Here is a 17,715-nt window from a genome sequence, read left to right on the forward strand (position 1 = left end):
GAAAGGATAACTCTACTGCTTTGAAATTTAGCATTAATCATGGACAGAATGTGTTAATAAGACATGTCTAAGTTCAGCTTTATCTGATAACCTCTTCATTATAGTTGCTCCGGTTGCTTACATCCTGTGTTTTGTCCCTTTCGTTGCACGGCTAGCACGACTTGGTAAAGATTGAATGCTTGAATAGACCCTGTACTTCAGAGCCTCTTTTCTCAGTTCACACTATTCCAGAGTGTGTGATTTCTTTCTAGTATTTAGATAGGTTAGGGGAGTCCATTTGGATTGAATTATATATTATTTCAAAGCTTAGAGTCTGCTCTTTCGGAATCTGCCCTCATCTAATAATCCATGTCTGGCGACTTTGCGTGTGTGTGTGTTTTTTTTTTTTTTTTTTTTGGTTTTTTGTTTTGTGATGTAGGGTCGCATATCATAAACTGGAGTACGTTGTAGTCTCCTTACCCAGTCACCACAACACTAAAGCTTTAAAAGTTCATGATGTTTGCATTGATTGTATGATTTTCCTCAAACTTTCACTGATGTGTTGTGATAATGTTGCTGCTTTCGCTCAATTTCCATTGCTCTTTGGGTTTTCGTTTCCTTTAATATTCCAATAATAGTCCCACACATTGATTCACTTTTTATCACAAAAGCATCATTATCGTACTTTTCCGGCGTATCTTTTTGTTTTCACTTCTTTCTTCTTCTTTTTTTGTTCATGGGAAATATATGTAAAAACAAACAATAATTTCCCCACAGAAAGATTTTCTTTTTTTCGGAGGAAGAGATGCCTTCTCATGTTTAGAAACACCACTCTATATATATATATATATATATATATATATATATATATATATATAGGGTCTATAAGGCACAGCATAGTCCAAAAGTATTTCGTCATCATTTCGTTGATCATTTCCATCATTTCGTCGTCGAAATGCTACATTTCGTAGCGACATGAACATTTCGTCGATGAAATTATTGATTTTGTTACGAAATAGGCCATGCGACACTTGGCGCCCTATGCAAGACTGCGGTCTTTGTCCATGATTTAAACCATGGAGAAAGATTGTACACTTTGATGCCTATATTCGCTGACGCGTGACTGACAGGTGATTTTTGCGGTTCAAGCGCTGCAGATGGTGGGCAGCGAATTCAATCGAACCGCTCTTGTTTCCCACGCTGTCAGGACTTTAAGTGTGTTTCGTGTGTGTGTGTGCGTGTGTATGTGCACATCAAATGTGAGTTAATGTGTGTGCGCATGTGTGTGCGCGTGAGTTGTGTGTCTGTGTGCGCATGCGTATTAGTACCAACTATTAGCAAATCAGGAATGTGCGCATATCCTCGGAAAGAGGGACTGTGCTTTCATAAATGCTACCGCAGCGCCAATGCGAGTGACGGAGTTGGCAGTCCTTTAAAACGACCGATAGGATTGAGAACATCATTTCGTGTCTTCTAAACTTTGAGTTCTACATCCTCAGCGGCTCACTTCCCAAGCTGTGCTCATCATCATGGCTAGAAAACGTATCGTCAAGGTACTTCTGCTGTCATGTCTGACATCTGGTATGCACGCTCTTTCTATCTTATTTTCTTTGTTTCAATCCTCACGTCAAGACGGGGAGTAATCCCGCTATGGCGAGGTAGGATTCGCTTTACCGAGTATGAGCTCCGAGTAAAACTAAACATGCTAGCATACTAAAAATCGAAGTTTGTTCTGAATGTTGTGAGCTAAATATTGGGCCTAAAATCACCGAAAGAAATAGAATCTGTGCGGACATAATGATGGTAAACTGATCAAACAGCAGACAAAGTCAAGCTCTGTTCCAAAACCAGCAAATTCCCCTTGAATAGCTCTCTCCATTTTGGAATATTATCCCTCGATAGAGTGACTACCATTTGCGTTCCAGTGGACAGCGTCACATACATTCTTATATGTGACTTTGCTTCACCAATCCAACAAAAAGTCGCACTACTTGAACCTAATGTGAGGAATAAAAAAAAGGATGAAACGGGTCAACTAAGTCAATGCTAAGTTTTTCATATAACCTGAAAGAGCTATTCTTTTTCTACATTATCTTTAATTTGTTCTCATAAAACGAATAGGAAACAAGTGTTTTCAACAGTTTTTCTTCTTCCCTTTTTTGGTTCAATGGTGTGATTAGAGACCCCTTTTCATTTCCCTAAAATCCTTTTCGCTCTCTTCACTTTCAACTCTAATAACTTATGAAAAGATAATGATACTGTCTTGAAAGTTGGTGTTAATCATGGACAAAGTGTTTTGATAGAGCATGATTAAATTCAGCCTAATTAGTCGGGTACCTAAGGGGGGGTCACCGTGCATCCCCCCCAGGACTCCTCGAAACTTACATTTTCAGGATCCTCATGACATACTAAAACATAATCAAGATGTTAACAGGAGCGAAAAGTGGCTGTTCTAGTGAAATTTAATGTATTCTATTGTTTTTCATAATTTCTTATGTATTTCTTTGTTTTTCAACTTTTTCAACTTTTGTTTTTTCTTTGTTTTTCTATTGGAAATTGTCACTGACCACTTTTCTACCATAATTAGCACAAAACTAATCAATGAAAGTGATTAATTGTAAAAATAATCAGGTTTTCATGACTTTCATGGCAGAGCACTGTTTTCCATAGGAAATGTACACAAAAGCACAAAATTGTGCCCGTTTTGGGACGACATTCCGTTACAAAAATGGGCGTGACTTCGCAAAAGTATGCGGGGAAGTTGCAAATATGGTCTCAAAAGTTGCGTGAGACTTGAACAAAACAAAGTCAAGTAAGTTTTGAGGAGTCCTGGGGGGTGCACGGTGACCCCTTCCTCCCCTTAGGTACCCTACGATGTAGGCCCTACATGTAAGCACATATTATAATTTATTACATACATACATAAGGACGGGGGGTGGGGGGATCCGCACCCCCCCCCCCCCTCGAAGTTTCGCGCTATGTGACTGTCGCGAGGCTTCTTGACTTTGTTTGGTCAAGTCTCGCACAACTTTTGAGACCAAATTTGCAACATCCGCGTATACTTTTGCGAAGTCACGCCCATTTTTGTAACGGAATGTCGTCCCAAAACGGGCACAATTTTGTGCTTTTGTGTACATTTCCTATGGAAAACAGTGCTCTGTCATGAAAGTCATAAAAAATTGATTATTTTTACAATTAATCACTTTCATTGATTAGTTTTGTGCTAATTATGGTAGAAAAGTGGTCAGTGACAATTTCCAATAGAAAAACAAAGAAAAAACAAAAGTTGAAAAAGTTGAAAAACAAAGAAATACATAAGAAATTATGAAAAACAATAGAATACATTAAATTTCACCTAGAACAGCCACTTTTCGTTCCTGTTAACATCTTGATTATGTTTTAGTATGTCATGAGGATCCTGAAAATGTAAGTTTCGAGGAGTCCTGGGGGGGATGCACGGTGACCCCCCCTTAGGTACCCAAGTAAATCTGGTAATCTCTTTATTGTTGTTGCTGTGGTGGTTTACATCCTGTTTATCTTGGTTCTGTTCCATTCATCGCACAGTTAGCACGGCCTGGTAAAGATAAGTGCTTGATAGACACTGTATATACTTTAGAACCTCTTTTTTTTATTTCACACTTTTCCAGAGTGTATGATTTTTCCCCAGCATTTCGATAGGTCAGGAGCGTCCATTTGAATTGAGTTCTGCATTTTTGAAAGCTTAGAGTCTGATATTTCAGAATCTGCCCTTAACCCAAAATCCATTCCTGGCGACTTTTTGTTGGTTTTGTGATGTAGGGTCACATATTATGAACTTTAGCATACGAGCTGGTTATAACGATATTCTCTTCGGCCTCTTCATATGTCGATCATTTCGAAATGCACTCTGTTGAATAACATTATATAGGCCTACAATACTCTGATGAATAACATTACAATCTTTACTCGATACCTGTGACTTTTGATGCAAAGTTCTGCATGTACGTCTTTGATAAAACCCTCGGTAAACCGCGATCATGTAGAATCCAGCTCATGTTTATATGTACAATGTATGTAGACCTAAGATATATAATGTTTATTCAGAATTAATCATTTTCAATTGGAATTAATTCGAAAAGTATGTCAGATGTGAGATTGGTGAAAATTAAATTCAACTATATTATATAAGCAAAATGTATAATAGAGTTTAGTTCTCGTGGAGTGTTACACCATATTTCTTTTAAAACTATCGTCCTTAGGCCTATGTAGTGTTAATTGAAAAGAAAAGGTTGAACGTAATTTCTTCTCTCCCAGTAGAAATAGACTTAACACATGATGATATCATGAACAGTTTACGTGATTTTTTAGTCATATTATGACTAACATATTTTTTCTTAAGAAATCATGTAAAATTTAGATACTTTTTATCGCATTCTGTCTCTAGATGATCTTAAACCGATCGATTTTGTGATTTGAACGTTTACCTGTCAGTTAATAGCATTATTTTAGTCATAGAAGTTCAGACGGTGTGTGATTTAATGACCTATTACACATTCAAATTCCTTCAGTCTATATGCTTCCAGCTGAGGCGGCGTTTGATGAGGAGTACCTTCGCGCCTCTGAAGACCACATTGTGAAACTGCTGAGTTCTCGTCCATGTAAGTAATTCTATACAGATAGTTCTCATTGTAAAAAAACAAAACAAAACAAAACATTCCCCCCCCCCAAAAAAAAAAGCAAAAAACAAAAAAAACAAAACAAAAAGGAAACACGAACACATAAGATATACACACTATAGACAAACATACTGTTAATGTCTGCATTAACTTGTTACACGAGGGTAAACAAGTATGCATTGAGTCTGTACGGAAATTATTGTTTCAGGTTGTTGTATCTATGTCAATGACAAGTTTTGAATCAGAAAATTAAACCGGATTGAGCTGTAATCATTGTTTCCAGTGTCATCAGTCGCATTTTGCGAATAACTATACAGGGCTTATCACAGTGAACTGAAACTCCTCAGCAACTAGTTGTAGCTCGGGCAGAGACAGGTTACGGAGTCGTAAGCATTCATGCTACCCTGTTTTACCATTTATCCTGTATTCATGCATGTGTCTTGTGTTATGTATTAGGCCTATGCCATGTAAACATGTGAATATAGATAATAAACTCCAACTTCATCTTCAACTTCCATTGTCTTCCATATCTGTCATATTGTCATAGCTGAGACGATCCTACCCACCCAAATGGGCATGGCAGATGGTTCAATCACAATAGACCAGCTGTCTACCAGTTCTTGCTACCAGTATCCCGACTGTGCAGACCGGGCCAGACTGGACCAGGGAGCTGATAAGGAGGAAGTGTTGAATCATTTCTGAAACAAAATCCACCTTCATATGTATATAGGTATATGTATATATATATATCTGGGGGGAAAAACATAACAAAAGCTGATCACCTGCGAAGAGGACCTGAAGAAATTGCATTAGGGTATTTTCACAGAAATGTAACAGTGATTTTTCTTTTCTTTTTTTCTGATATGCCTCCTGCTATTGATTTCCCTGGTAAACTTTGATATATGATCAATCCAGTGCTCCTACCCAGCTTATAATTGTCATTTCTGAGATCACAGTTTGGTTGTTAGTTTGTAATGTTTGTTTAAAATAACAGTTTTTTAATGTGTCAATATTTTGTTTTTAGTGTACTTTCTCTTCATTCTATTTCTAACCTCTGTTCTATTGGAAACTCAGTTAGTCATGATACATGCATGTTCATCTATGCACAATTACACTGTATGAAATTTTGCCTTAAAAAATGTCGAAAGTCTTACTGTCAGTACCCAAAAAGTGTAAAAAGTCATATTCTCAATAACCCCCAATCACCTTAAAATGGATAATGCTAATGCAATGAGTAGTAATGATTTGTTAAATACTTACCTTGATGTTTCTGAATTTAATCTAAAGTATGGGGATGTATATTCAAACTCATTTTCCTTAGTTCATTTTAATTGCAGAAGTTTACCATGCAATTTTGAAAATATGAATGTCTGTCTCAGTAGTATTAGTCATAGATTTAAAGTTATAGGAGTAACAGAAACATGGTTGAATTCATCCTCATCAATAGATATGTATTCCCTTGATGGTTATAATTTTTTTTGTAATAATAGGAAAAATAAGACAGGTGGTGGAACTGGTGTGTATACACATGAGTCGTTAAAATGTTTTGTAAGAGATGATTTAACAGCTTTTTCTGAGTCATATGAAAGCATTTTTGTAGAAATCCCTAGTAATGTTCACTGTAAAAAAACTGTTATAGGTGTTATATACCGCCCGCCATGTCAAAGTATCGATGCTTTTATTACAGATTTTACAATTCTATTGGATAAGATCGACTTAAAATTATGCAATTGTTTTATTTTGGGTGATTTCAATGTCGATTTAACAAAACTGAATGTTAATTATAAGGTTAATTTGTTTTTAGATTTGCTGTTAAGTTTTCATATGCAACCAGTTATCAATAATCCTACACGTATCACCCAAACATCTGCTTCTTTGTTAGATAATATCCTTACAAATGTAACTATCCCTATACAATCAGGCATTCTTGTAAATGACATCAGTGATCATTTACCGATTTTTTCCATTCTATCAGACCCTACTTATATCAAGAATGTGTTGCCATGTAAAAATCAGAGACGTTTGATTAATGAATCTAATTTACGGATGTTTTTTATGAAGATGATTAATATACGGTGGGAAAATGTTTTTGTTGAAGATGATGTAAATGATAATTACGGTATTTTTTTGCAAATATTTCAAGAAAATTATGAAGAATGTTTTCCAAAGAAATTATTTTGTCCAAAGAATAGAAATAAAAAAACCATGGTTAACAAAGGATTTATTAAAGCTTTGTCATAAAAAATCACAATTGTATAAGAAATATCTTTTGAATCCCACTTTGTATCGAAAGGAAATGTATAGAAAATGTCGTAATTATGTAACTATGAAGATACGACAAGCTAAAAGAGATTATTTTAATAGGAAATTTGATAAAGTAAAAAGTAATATGAAGAGTATTTGGAAATTGATTAATAATATTTTGTATAAAAGTCAGAAAAATACAGTTATTGAGTCTCTTCATCTCGGTAATGAAAAAGTTACCAATAGTCAAGATATTGTGAACACATTCAATGAATATTTTGTTAATATTGGTTCAAAATTGCAAGATTTAAAAAATGATATAAATGAGAATAAGTCTTTTCAAGATTATTTGAAAATTCCAAATAGTAATACTCTTTTTTTGAAGCCAATAACGAATGATGAAATAATAACTATAGTTAATAACATGAAGAACAACATCAGCTCTGGTATTGATGATACTGATATCAAGGTGGTAAAATGTGTTATTTCATTGATTTGTGTTCCGTTATGTATTATTTTTAATGAATGTTTGCGTACTGGTACTTTCCCTGAAAAAATGAAAATTGCACGAGTCACACCAATACATAAAAAAGGACAATTAACTGATGTGAATAATTATCGTCCAATATCAGTATTGCCTATATTTTCGAAAATATTAGAAAAATGTATTTATAATAGGTTAATAGAATTTTTGAATAAGCATAATATACTTATTAGTAATCAATATGGTTTTAGGCAGAGATATTCAACAGAAACGGCAATATTACAACTGATTAATAAGATAAATCAGGCTATAGATGATAAAGAATATGCTTTAACAGTATTTATTGATTTAACCAAAGCATTTGATGTTATAGACCATTTCATTTTGTTACAAAAATTATGTTATTATGGTGTGAGGGGCACTCCATTAAAATTATTTACAAGTTATCTCTCAAATCGTAAGCAATTAACAAATATTAATGGTGTCTCATCTAATCTTAAAGAAATAAAATGTGGAGTACCACAAGGGTCTATTCTTGGGCCTCTTCTTTTTCTATTGTATATAAATGATTTGCCATATTCAACATATGATGTAGATTACATATTATTTGCAGATGACACAAGTGTATTTTGTAAAGGCACAGACCCAAAGACATTATTTTATAATATGAATGTTCAACTTGATTGTATAAGAAATTGGTTGTCGGTAAACAAATTGATTTTGAATGTTGATAAGACCAATTATATATTATTTGGAACAAGAACTAAAATCGACAGTAATTTGAAATTGATGTATAGAGATGAGGAAATTAAACGAGTATATGATATAAAATTTTTGGGTGTTTTTATTGATGATAAATTGTCCTGGAATTCTCATGTGAATCATATATGTTCAACAATATCGAAAAGTATTGGTGTTCTGTACAAATTACAATTTCTTCCACAGAATATTTTAAAGATGCTGTATTATTCGTTTGTTTCAGTTCACATAAAATATTGTAGTATTGTTTGGTGTTTTACTACAAAGAAAAATATTGATCGTATTCATAAATTACAGAAACGCAGTATCCGTTTGATAACCAACTCTTCATATTTAGCTCCCAGTAAGCCATTATTTCTTAAGATGAAAATTCTACCTGTTCAAGAATTTATTTCTTTGGAAAGTATGATTTTTATGTTTAAAGTTTCCAACAATGTTCTTTCTGAAGTATTTCACAACCATTTCACTTTGAATTGTTCTATACACAATTATAATACCAGGAATGCAAAAAATATTCACACACCATTAAACCGAATTTCAAAAACTCAATCCTCCATTTTTTACCATGGCCCTATTCTTTGGAATACTCTTCCTCCAACACTCAAGAGTAGCAAGACCTTACGTCAATTTAAAAGGCTTTATAAAAAACATATTTTTGATGAAATGTATCTGAAACTGTAAGTATAAGTATGCATTGTTTCCACCTCTGCCTCTTTTCTTCTCTTTTCATTGTATCTTTGACATTTGTTTTATCAAATGAATTTGTATGATAATTGTTTACTTGAAATGTATTGATAATTGTTTGTAGGGGATCATTTCCAACAAGCCTCTTGTGTGCTTTCTATGATCCCTCCATTCAAAATGTATAAATGTTCTAAGGCAATTGTATTTTGATATTTGTAGATGTTCACGTTTTGATATGGAAATAAATGAATGAATGAATGAATATACATTTTGAAAAAAAAAAGGCGCGTAAGCTGTTTGTTGTTTTTTTTTTTTCGTCAGACTCTTCATACTATACAATATCATGCTGGAAATAGTTGTAATTAAACACTTCTTCATTTTTTTTTTTTTTTTGCATAAACGTTTTTTTTTTTCTAACCCCCATTACAGAGACATGATATATTTGAATCATTTTGAAAACCAGTGCACCTATTTAAATCATTTACGTTTCGCCTTATTACAATGCGTATTGACATAACAATCAATCCTGCAAGTAGAATATTTTTTGGGATGGGGTCAAAAGTCCTTAAATTGTTTATTTATTAGTTTCTTCTTCTTTTGCAACAGGCTCCGCGGCTATAATGCCATGTGTATTCTCACGAAGGGTTAACGAACGAGATATCACTTACCAACTGAAAAAAAAGACCTACTATTTGAAAATGTAATGTCCAAGAATATAGAAAAGGGGGAATTTAAAAGTTTCCTAAGGGGGAGGCCGGGTAGAGGGATGATATCTAACAATCTGCTTCCAAGCTGTATATCCGGACTGAGGAACACTCTCTTTCAAAGTATTTCACCCACTATTCAATCGGAGTCAGAAGCCTACCAGACTTGAGTAGGGTTCTACCGTAGACTAGTGGGAAGATGGTTCAGTGTATATATAAGAGTTACTTGAACGATTTGTTTTTTTTTTTTCTATTTTCTTTTTTTTTTTAATCAAGCGGACCCTTCTTGTCAGTGTGTTGGGGGGGGGGGGGGGTAATTTGGCCACTCCGAATCCACTCAACCCAAGCTATCGCCATGATGATGGTGATGATTAAGTATTAATTGTATACAGTATATCACACCCTGCAAAAAAAAGAAAAACAAAGAAAAAAGGAGAATGTAAACACTTTTTCAAATTTATATTTCAAATAGAATGTTTGGTTAAATGTTAATGTCCTTTATACCGTTATTATGAAAGGTAATTTAATTGGCTTTCAAATTGAAAGCCGACAAAAAGTCAACAAAAGGGAAACGTGATGAATGAGTGAGCACCTTTGTTTTTATCTCCCAAGGCACACAAAAAATGCGAAATGAACAAGCTGTCATTCATCAGTAAATGCTCTTCAACGTAACTGGTAACAAAAAGAATGAAAGAGGAATTTAACAATAAAAAGCATGAATTCAGTTGCAAAAATATACCTATTTAATATCTTTGAAGCCCAAAAGATAAAGGCTAATAGTAATGGAGTAAAATGAAGAATTTTCTCCCAAAACCCAAATTCAAATGAAATTAGAGAAGAAGCAGTATTAACTAAAAATGGTAGGATTTTTAATCAATTTCTCAAATAAGGAAAATTGGAAATTGTATTTAGTTGTTGAAATTTCCTCGTGAATTCTTAGATTACTGAATTGAATGAATGAAATGAAGATATTCTATTTTTGTACCTTTGCTTCATATGTCATGATTATAAAGTTTGAGTTGACAGAAAATTCTTATTTTCCTCCTTAGTGGAAAGTTTCCCACTTTTCCCATTTTGTTTGAGGTTATAAATATATAAAGATATCGAAAACTTAATTTTGGTTTTTCATTCATGTCGCTCACTTTATTTAACTGGTCTTTTGTTATCATTGTTATCTTGAAGGGCATTTGCAAATGAAAGACAATTTGTCAGTTTTTGCAATTTTTACTTTTGTGCCTTGCAGGACAATAGTTTCCCTTTAAATTGACCTACTAGGTTGACAGCCAATTAGATTACCTTAATACGGTATGTAAATCTATGAAAATTATGCAATCAAAGAAGTGAAACTTTTTTTTTGCTGAGTGTATATATATATATATATATATATATAGTCTTTGCGTTTGTATATATTTGCGTCAATGGCTGCGTGTGCTCGTTTGTGTCCCATTGTTTTGTTCATGCACTGCTTATGTATTCCTTGCAGATTTTCCAGGGAAACACAGACATGAACACTAAGGTTACCGACATGTTCCCTAAGCCAGTCTATGCATGCGTCGTCCGAATTTTGCCGCTGACTTGGAACAGTCACTGTAGCATGAGATTCGACCTGCTTGGAGACGGTATGCCATTTCATGCACATAATTAAATGCTCAAACCAGGGCTTGACACAAGCGGTGGCCCGGTGGCCCGGTGGCCCGGGGCCAGAAAAAACGCACGTCGGGCCACCAAAAAAAAGTCGAATGTTTGCCTTTACTTTCGGAAATGAACAGCAGTAACAATCGGCTCCGTAAGGTGCTAAAACAAATGTTAGATGTTTGTTTGTTTTTTTTTAATTTTGGAAATGAATACTGGTAAGATTCAGCTCCGTACGGTGCTAAAATTAATGTCAGATATTTGATTTTGCGTTAGGAAATGAATAAGGATAACACTCGGCTCCGGAAGATGCTGAAATAAATGTCGAATCTTTGCTTTGACGTTCGGAAATGAATAACAATGATATTGAACTCCGTACGATGATAAAATAAACGCCGGATGTTTATTTTTACGTTCGAAAGTAAATAGCTGCAATAACATTCAGCTCCGGAAGATGCTAAAGTAAATGTCGAATGGTCCCTTTGACGTTCAGAAATGAATAACAATAATATTCAACTCCGTACGATGATTAAATAAGTGTCGGATGTTCACTTTTACTTTCGAAAGTAAATAGCAATAACATTCGGCTCCGGAAGATGCCAAAATAAATGTCAGATGATTGTTTTTACGTTTGGAAGTGAATAGCAGTAACATTCTGCTCCATGCGATGCTAAAATAAATGTCGGATAATTGCTATTACATTTCGAAATGAATAACAGTAACATTCAGATGCCTTTGATGGTAAAATAAATGTCTGATATCTGCCTTGACGTTCAAAAATGAAAAACAGTAAAGGGCTTTTTACACTTGTAAATTTTTGCTTAGCCCCGGACCAACGGTGGGGCTAAGAGGGGGCCTTAGCCCCACCGTTGGTACGGGACTATCCTTAGCCCACTTTCTGTTTACACTCGTTTTTGCCAAAGTGGGCTAGCCCCACCGATAGTACGGTACTATCTGGCCCTGCAAAATAGCAGGAGTTAGCACCGCAATTGCGGTGCCAAGCAAGTGAGTGTAAACAGAACGAAAAAATAATCCTGGGCTAAGCGACGGAGACGAAGTCCGACCCTCACTGACCAATCAGAAACGAGGTACTCGTAGTAATCAAGTGCTGCCGGTGCGTGCGTGTACGTGTACAGTACACAGCGTAATTATGAATATTCATGTGGTTAGGAAAGTCCGGGGCTAAGAAATACAAGTGTAAAAAGGTCAGTTTTCTCCTTAGCCCCGGACAAGAGATAGTACGGGACTAATCGGCGAGTGTAAAAAGCTGAAAAAAAATTGGTACGGGACTAACGATAGTCCTGGGTCAGAGAAAGTCCGGGGTTAAGAAATACAAGTGTAAAAAGCCCTTAACATTCTGCTCCGTGCGATGCTAAAATAATTGTCAGATGATTCATTTCACTTTCGAAAGTGGACAGCAGTAACATTGGGCTCCGATAATGAAATAAATGTCAGATGTTTGCTTTTAAATTTGGAAATGAATAATGGTAATATTCTGCTCCGTACGATGCTGAAATAGAACGAATTTTATAATAATCTATAAGCCAATTTGCTGAATCTTAGAACTCAGAATAACGGTAAGATGACTGAATTTTCTATGTATTTATTTTAGACATGGGTACCTGTATCACTTCAGTAATGCTTAATACTTATTTTTCCTAGGTTTAGTAGGACCGATTTAGTTTTTCTTATGTTTTTCTTGATTTTTTTTCGGGCCACCAGATTTCACTTTCGGGCAACCCAAAAATAAAAATCGGGCCACCAAACATAAAGTTAATGTGGAGCCCTGCTTAAACACAGATGCATAATTGTTTTTCTTATATAATATGCATGCATGTTATTTCTTTCGGCTTTGTTATCGAGAGGTTACTGTTGAAAAAGGTGTAAGTTGCCGAAAATTTGAGTAGAATAAACATAATGATTACTTGGCCAAAAATGCAGTACTGTTTTGCTTTTACTTTTTATTTCGTTACGGAGCCAACACGCGAATTCTCAATATGTATGTATATATAATGATATATAAACATATATAATATATATATATATATATATATATATATATATATATATAGGTTAACGAATCAGTAGAAGAAGAACGCCGTGAAAAAATTAAAAAAAAAATAAATCCTAGATCTTGAAGATCTTAAAAACGGAGCATAGCTCTCAAATACTGAAAGGCAAGGTCACACTCTTCATCAGTGCCCATGGTGTGACAAAAGATCTTAATCAAACCCGTTTCTGAAACAGACATGAAAACACGTCTGATCATGGGCAGACGGATTTTGAAACTCACCTTTCAAAGAAGTCACCGCGCTAAACAGATGGAGGTAGCGCACAGTGTCCATAGTGACGCATCCAATGACGCGTAGTCATGACTGCAAGATGACATGGCAAATCTCCGGCTCCAAAACAGTGAATCTGAAAAGGGCCTCATCGCCAACAGTCGGAAGAGTAGCAGAAAATGTACACAGTACAGAAACGTAATAAGAAAATTGGTCTGCTCGGCATCTTGATGATAATAAGTTAACGAATCAGTAGAAGAAGAACGCCGTGAAAAAATAAAAAAAAAATAAATCCTAGATCTTGAAGATCTTAAAAACGGAGCATAGCTCTCAAATACTGAAAGGCAAGGTCACACTCTTCATCAGTGCCCATGGTGTGACAAAAGATCTTAATCAAACCCGTTTCTGAAACAGACATGAAAACACGTCTGATATATATATATATATATATATATATATATATATATATATATCCTGTACATATACAGTACATTTTGTGTGTGTGTTAGTGTGTGTGTTTGTGTGTCTGCGTGTCTGTGTGTATTCTTATGTCATTGTGTGGACCCATCCCCACAAACATCTGCTTTTCTGTGTAGTCGGTTCCCCCGTACACTATTTTGAATCCCCATGAAAACAATTTACTCGATGTGAGTTCAATTATTGCATGGAATTCACTATAATTATATACATGAACTTTCTTTTTATGAACGGTCCTGCATCCATGCCGGTATTCCCTACACATTAGGAATGGAAGACGGCCGCATTTATGATGACCGCTTATCCGCCAGTTCCTGTTACCAGTACACAGACTGCGCAACCCGAGCCCGATTGAATCAGCCAGCCAGTAAGTAAACTACGCCTAACTCATTTCCCCTCCCACCCCTCTCTCCCCTCGGCTAAGATCATTCAAACAGTTAAGCCTACTTATTGTGTGTCAAAGTACAATTTAATATTTTAATTTCATAGTTATTTTTTTAATGATTTATTACAAATCCCTTGCAAACACGAAAGTTGACACGAACTTTGTCATTTCAATTTAAGCGAAAATGTTGTCCCGCCACATCTGTTATAACAATTTGTTAGTTTGGAATAGAGATTTATATTCATGTAGATCTATGTCACAATTTCTTAAAAGTCTGTCATGAAAACCTGACAAAAAGAGAGAAAGAGAGGTGGCAAAAAATGACAAATATGAATTTTTATTTCTTTCTTTTAAAAAATGGGTTTGATAAAACAAGAAACAAAATACTCCAAATAGTTTCCACTGCACGAATAGCTTTATTCGAGTCAAGTGCACTGATAATTGTACACTTTTTGTTGGTACATTATACGCGTTGTCTGTCTGTTTGATTGCTTGTTTTTTTAGGGGGCATCTTATACGCCAATGACCTACAATCAGTGTTTTATGTTTGAAAACAAAGACAGGAGGTAGTGGGTAGAATGTAGCATATATCCCCTCTCACATTCTTCATAATAACTATGTACCCGGTCGGAGCGAGAAGAAGAAGAAAAAAAAGAACCCAGCAAGATCATTTCCATGTATAAACAGAGAGAGAAACAAATATATTGTTGATTGCAAATAAGAAAAGAGGAAAAATACGTACCAACCATTGCAGTTTACATGATCCGTTTACTAGATCAAATTGCTGAATATTGGGCTATTATTATTATTTTCTTTTTAATCATGGGCTGATGAAAAGAAAGAAAGAGAAATCGAGCTTGCAGACTTTCTCAATCCGGCATCTGTGCACGTGCAGCAGACGAAAACTTTGCAATGACTTGATTACATTTTATTGTGTATTCAAAGTCTTTCAAGTTAAATATCTTGGCTGGGATAAAATAAGGACCCAAAACATTCGTTGTTTCCTTTAGGTGGTGGACGCAGAGGTGCGTGGTGGACGCAGAGGTGCGTGGTGCGCAGCAGCTTCCGATCCGTCGCCATGGGTACAGGCGGACCTTGGGACTGATTACCGTATCGAGGGAGTTATTACACAGGGTCGATACCCTTACTACAACCAGTGGGTCACGAGTTTCGGCATCCAGTACAAGAGAGACTTTGCATCGAATTTCCAAGACGTTGTTGGAATAGACGATGAGCCAAAAGTTTGTATATTCCCAATATCTTTTTTTTTAAGTGACTGATTATGCCTCCGCCCTGACGGGTTCCCGAGTCATCATTCCAGATTTCCATATGTCCGGCCGTCCGTCCGACATGTCCTTCTTGCGATTTAAGGAACAAAAAAAACAAACATGCTAAAGACATTTTGTTGTCAGATGACCCAGGCATACTTTGCGAGGTACAGATGCACTGATTTCATTTCATACGAGAACCCCTAATGTTCAAAGGTCAAGAGACACCGCACGACCTTTTTTTTTTGGGGGGGGGGGGGGAGATGCGGATTTATATAGGGTTGTCAGTAGTACTGAGTAGTCATTTACTAGGTTTGGTAGAAATAGATAGGCAATTATTTCCGTTATGCAGAAGTGTTAACAGCTTTAGACGGCGAAGGTGAAAGATCTGTGGGCATTTTGTGAAGCAGTTTGGTCGGATATTTTTCTGACAAACTGTTACAAGCTACTGAAATCCTTACATCTGATTGGCTAAGAGCAAATTTGTCCGACAACTTTGTCGGACAAGATGCTTCATGAAATGCCCCCAGAACAACCTCTATAGCCAAAATGGTAATGGGATGCACGTCATGAGTTCGACAGCCACCAATCATACAGTCTACTGGTCATGCAGCCCACGAGTCAAGCAGCCCATGAGTTTGACACTATTAAGCAAACAAGGTCCATGACACCGACACATTAAGCCCCTTGTTGTAATGTCGAATTCATGGGTTGCTTTTCCCGGTGCCAAACTCATGGGCTGCATGACTTGTGAGCTGTATGACTCATGGACGTTTTGTTAATGTCAAACTTGTGGACATTGGTCTTGTAAGTTGACCCTGTAATATCCTGCAATTGCTATAGCTACATTGTATAGCAACATAAAGTAACCATGCGATAAAGTTAGTGGAGAGTGTAGAAAACAATTTTCATATGCATGGTCACAAGAGTGGACAGGTCAAGGGCCACGGTATTCTGGTTAAAATTGTAATTCCGGATCCTCGCCGTAGCTGGTATCAATATTCACAGATGATTCGGTAATATGATTTGCTAAGGAGGACGTCAGAAGTTAATTGCCTGAGAAGTCAACTTTTTGAAAAGATCAGCATGCACATTTTAGCCAAGATGTCCTAGACTCATCTACGTACAACGTTCGAATAGTCTAACATACAGTGTATGAACATTAGTCGTTCTGCCCAGTAATCATCATCTAGAAGAAATTAATAAGATTGCATACAAATGACTAAATATAGAAATGAAATTTGTCTCCCGTATTCGACAGATTTTCCAAGGAAACACCGACATGAACACTAAGGTCACCAACTATCTTCCGGCCTCTGTAGTCGCCCGCTACGTCCGCATTCTCCCCAAAACTTGGCACGGTCACTGTAGCATGCGTTTCGAGCTCCTCGGAACTGCTCTATGGCGATAAAAGAGGTTCGAGAGATTATGTGTGACCATGATATGCATGAAAGTAGCTTCCCCTGTACAACAGATATTAATATCAATATCTGTCATTTTTAGTTCCCAAAAGGGGAGACAAAAAATACCTCAAGTTTTCGCAGTTCTAAAGTCTACCCAGATGTTCGCTACCCCGTTCCATACTGAACTCTGAAATTCCAATTGACTTAATACATAGGCCGCCAGGTTCCTGTAGGAAACGGATTACCTGTTATAGTAGGTTATCATGTGATGCATTGGGATACTATGTAATACTCTATTTGCTTCTTGTACGCCAAACATGCCTTCATTGTTTCTTCTTCTTCTTCTTCTGATTAAGTCTGCCTCCTTCAATAGACTGAAGATTCTTGCAGACTGGTGCTATTTACATTATAATACAGTTTATTTACAGATATTTACAAGCACATAGAAAATTTGACGAAAATAACTAGCCACTGTGATCAACCGTTCGACGGTTTCGAAATGATCCCTCAGATGGCGCTGAAACAATTTCTGACGACAGGGAATTCCAGTTCCTTACAGTTCTTGGGAAGAACGAGTTGGCGATGCGATTCAGTTCTCGAATATGGTACCTGATAGGAGTGTGGTTGCGAGGCTCTCGTCAACTCTCAGTACTTATATTCACCTCATAGCCATCTGATGGGATAGGCTACTACGATTATTATTTTCTGCCCTCAATTCATCATACGATGGGTTTAAAGTAAACCGCTCTACGCGTTTGT

The 17,715-nt window shown here is 36.0% G+C and overlaps 1 protein-coding gene across 1 annotated transcript; it reads left to right on the forward strand.

Annotated features, from left to right (window-relative positions):
* The first annotated feature begins 4,531 nt into the window (after window positions 1-4,531).
* On the forward strand, window positions 4,532-16,964 carry LOC140233895 (EGF-like repeat and discoidin I-like domain-containing protein 3). Its single transcript, XM_072313982.1, has 6 exons — window positions 4,532-4,616; window positions 5,182-5,318; window positions 10,993-11,128; window positions 14,020-14,030; window positions 15,296-15,526; window positions 16,815-16,964. Exons 1-6 carry the CDS (start codon window positions 4,532-4,534, stop codon window positions 16,962-16,964), a joined length of 750 nt encoding a protein of 249 aa, XP_072170083.1.
* The last annotated feature ends 751 nt before the right edge of the window (window positions 16,965-17,715 follow it).

This window comes from Diadema setosum, chromosome 10 (assembly GCF_964275005.1).
Source record: "Diadema setosum chromosome 10, eeDiaSeto1, whole genome shotgun sequence".
Classification (NCBI taxonomy): Eukaryota; Metazoa; Echinodermata; class Echinoidea; order Diadematoida; family Diadematidae; genus Diadema; species Diadema setosum.

Excerpts from the sequence above, each read along its gene's own strand:
- LOC140233895 (XM_072313982.1), top strand. The coding sequence starts at position 4,532 with ATGCTTCCAGCTGAGGCGGCGTTTGATGAGGAGTACCTTCGCGCCTCT. Across the intron at positions 4,617-5,181 it reads ACTGCTGAGTTCTCGTCCAT|CTGAGACGATCCTACCCACC; the intron begins GTAAGTAATTCT and ends ATATTGTCATAG. Across the intron at positions 5,319-10,992 it reads AGGGAGCTGATAAGGAGGAA|ATTTTCCAGGGAAACACAGA; the intron begins GTGTTGAATCAT and ends TATTCCTTGCAG.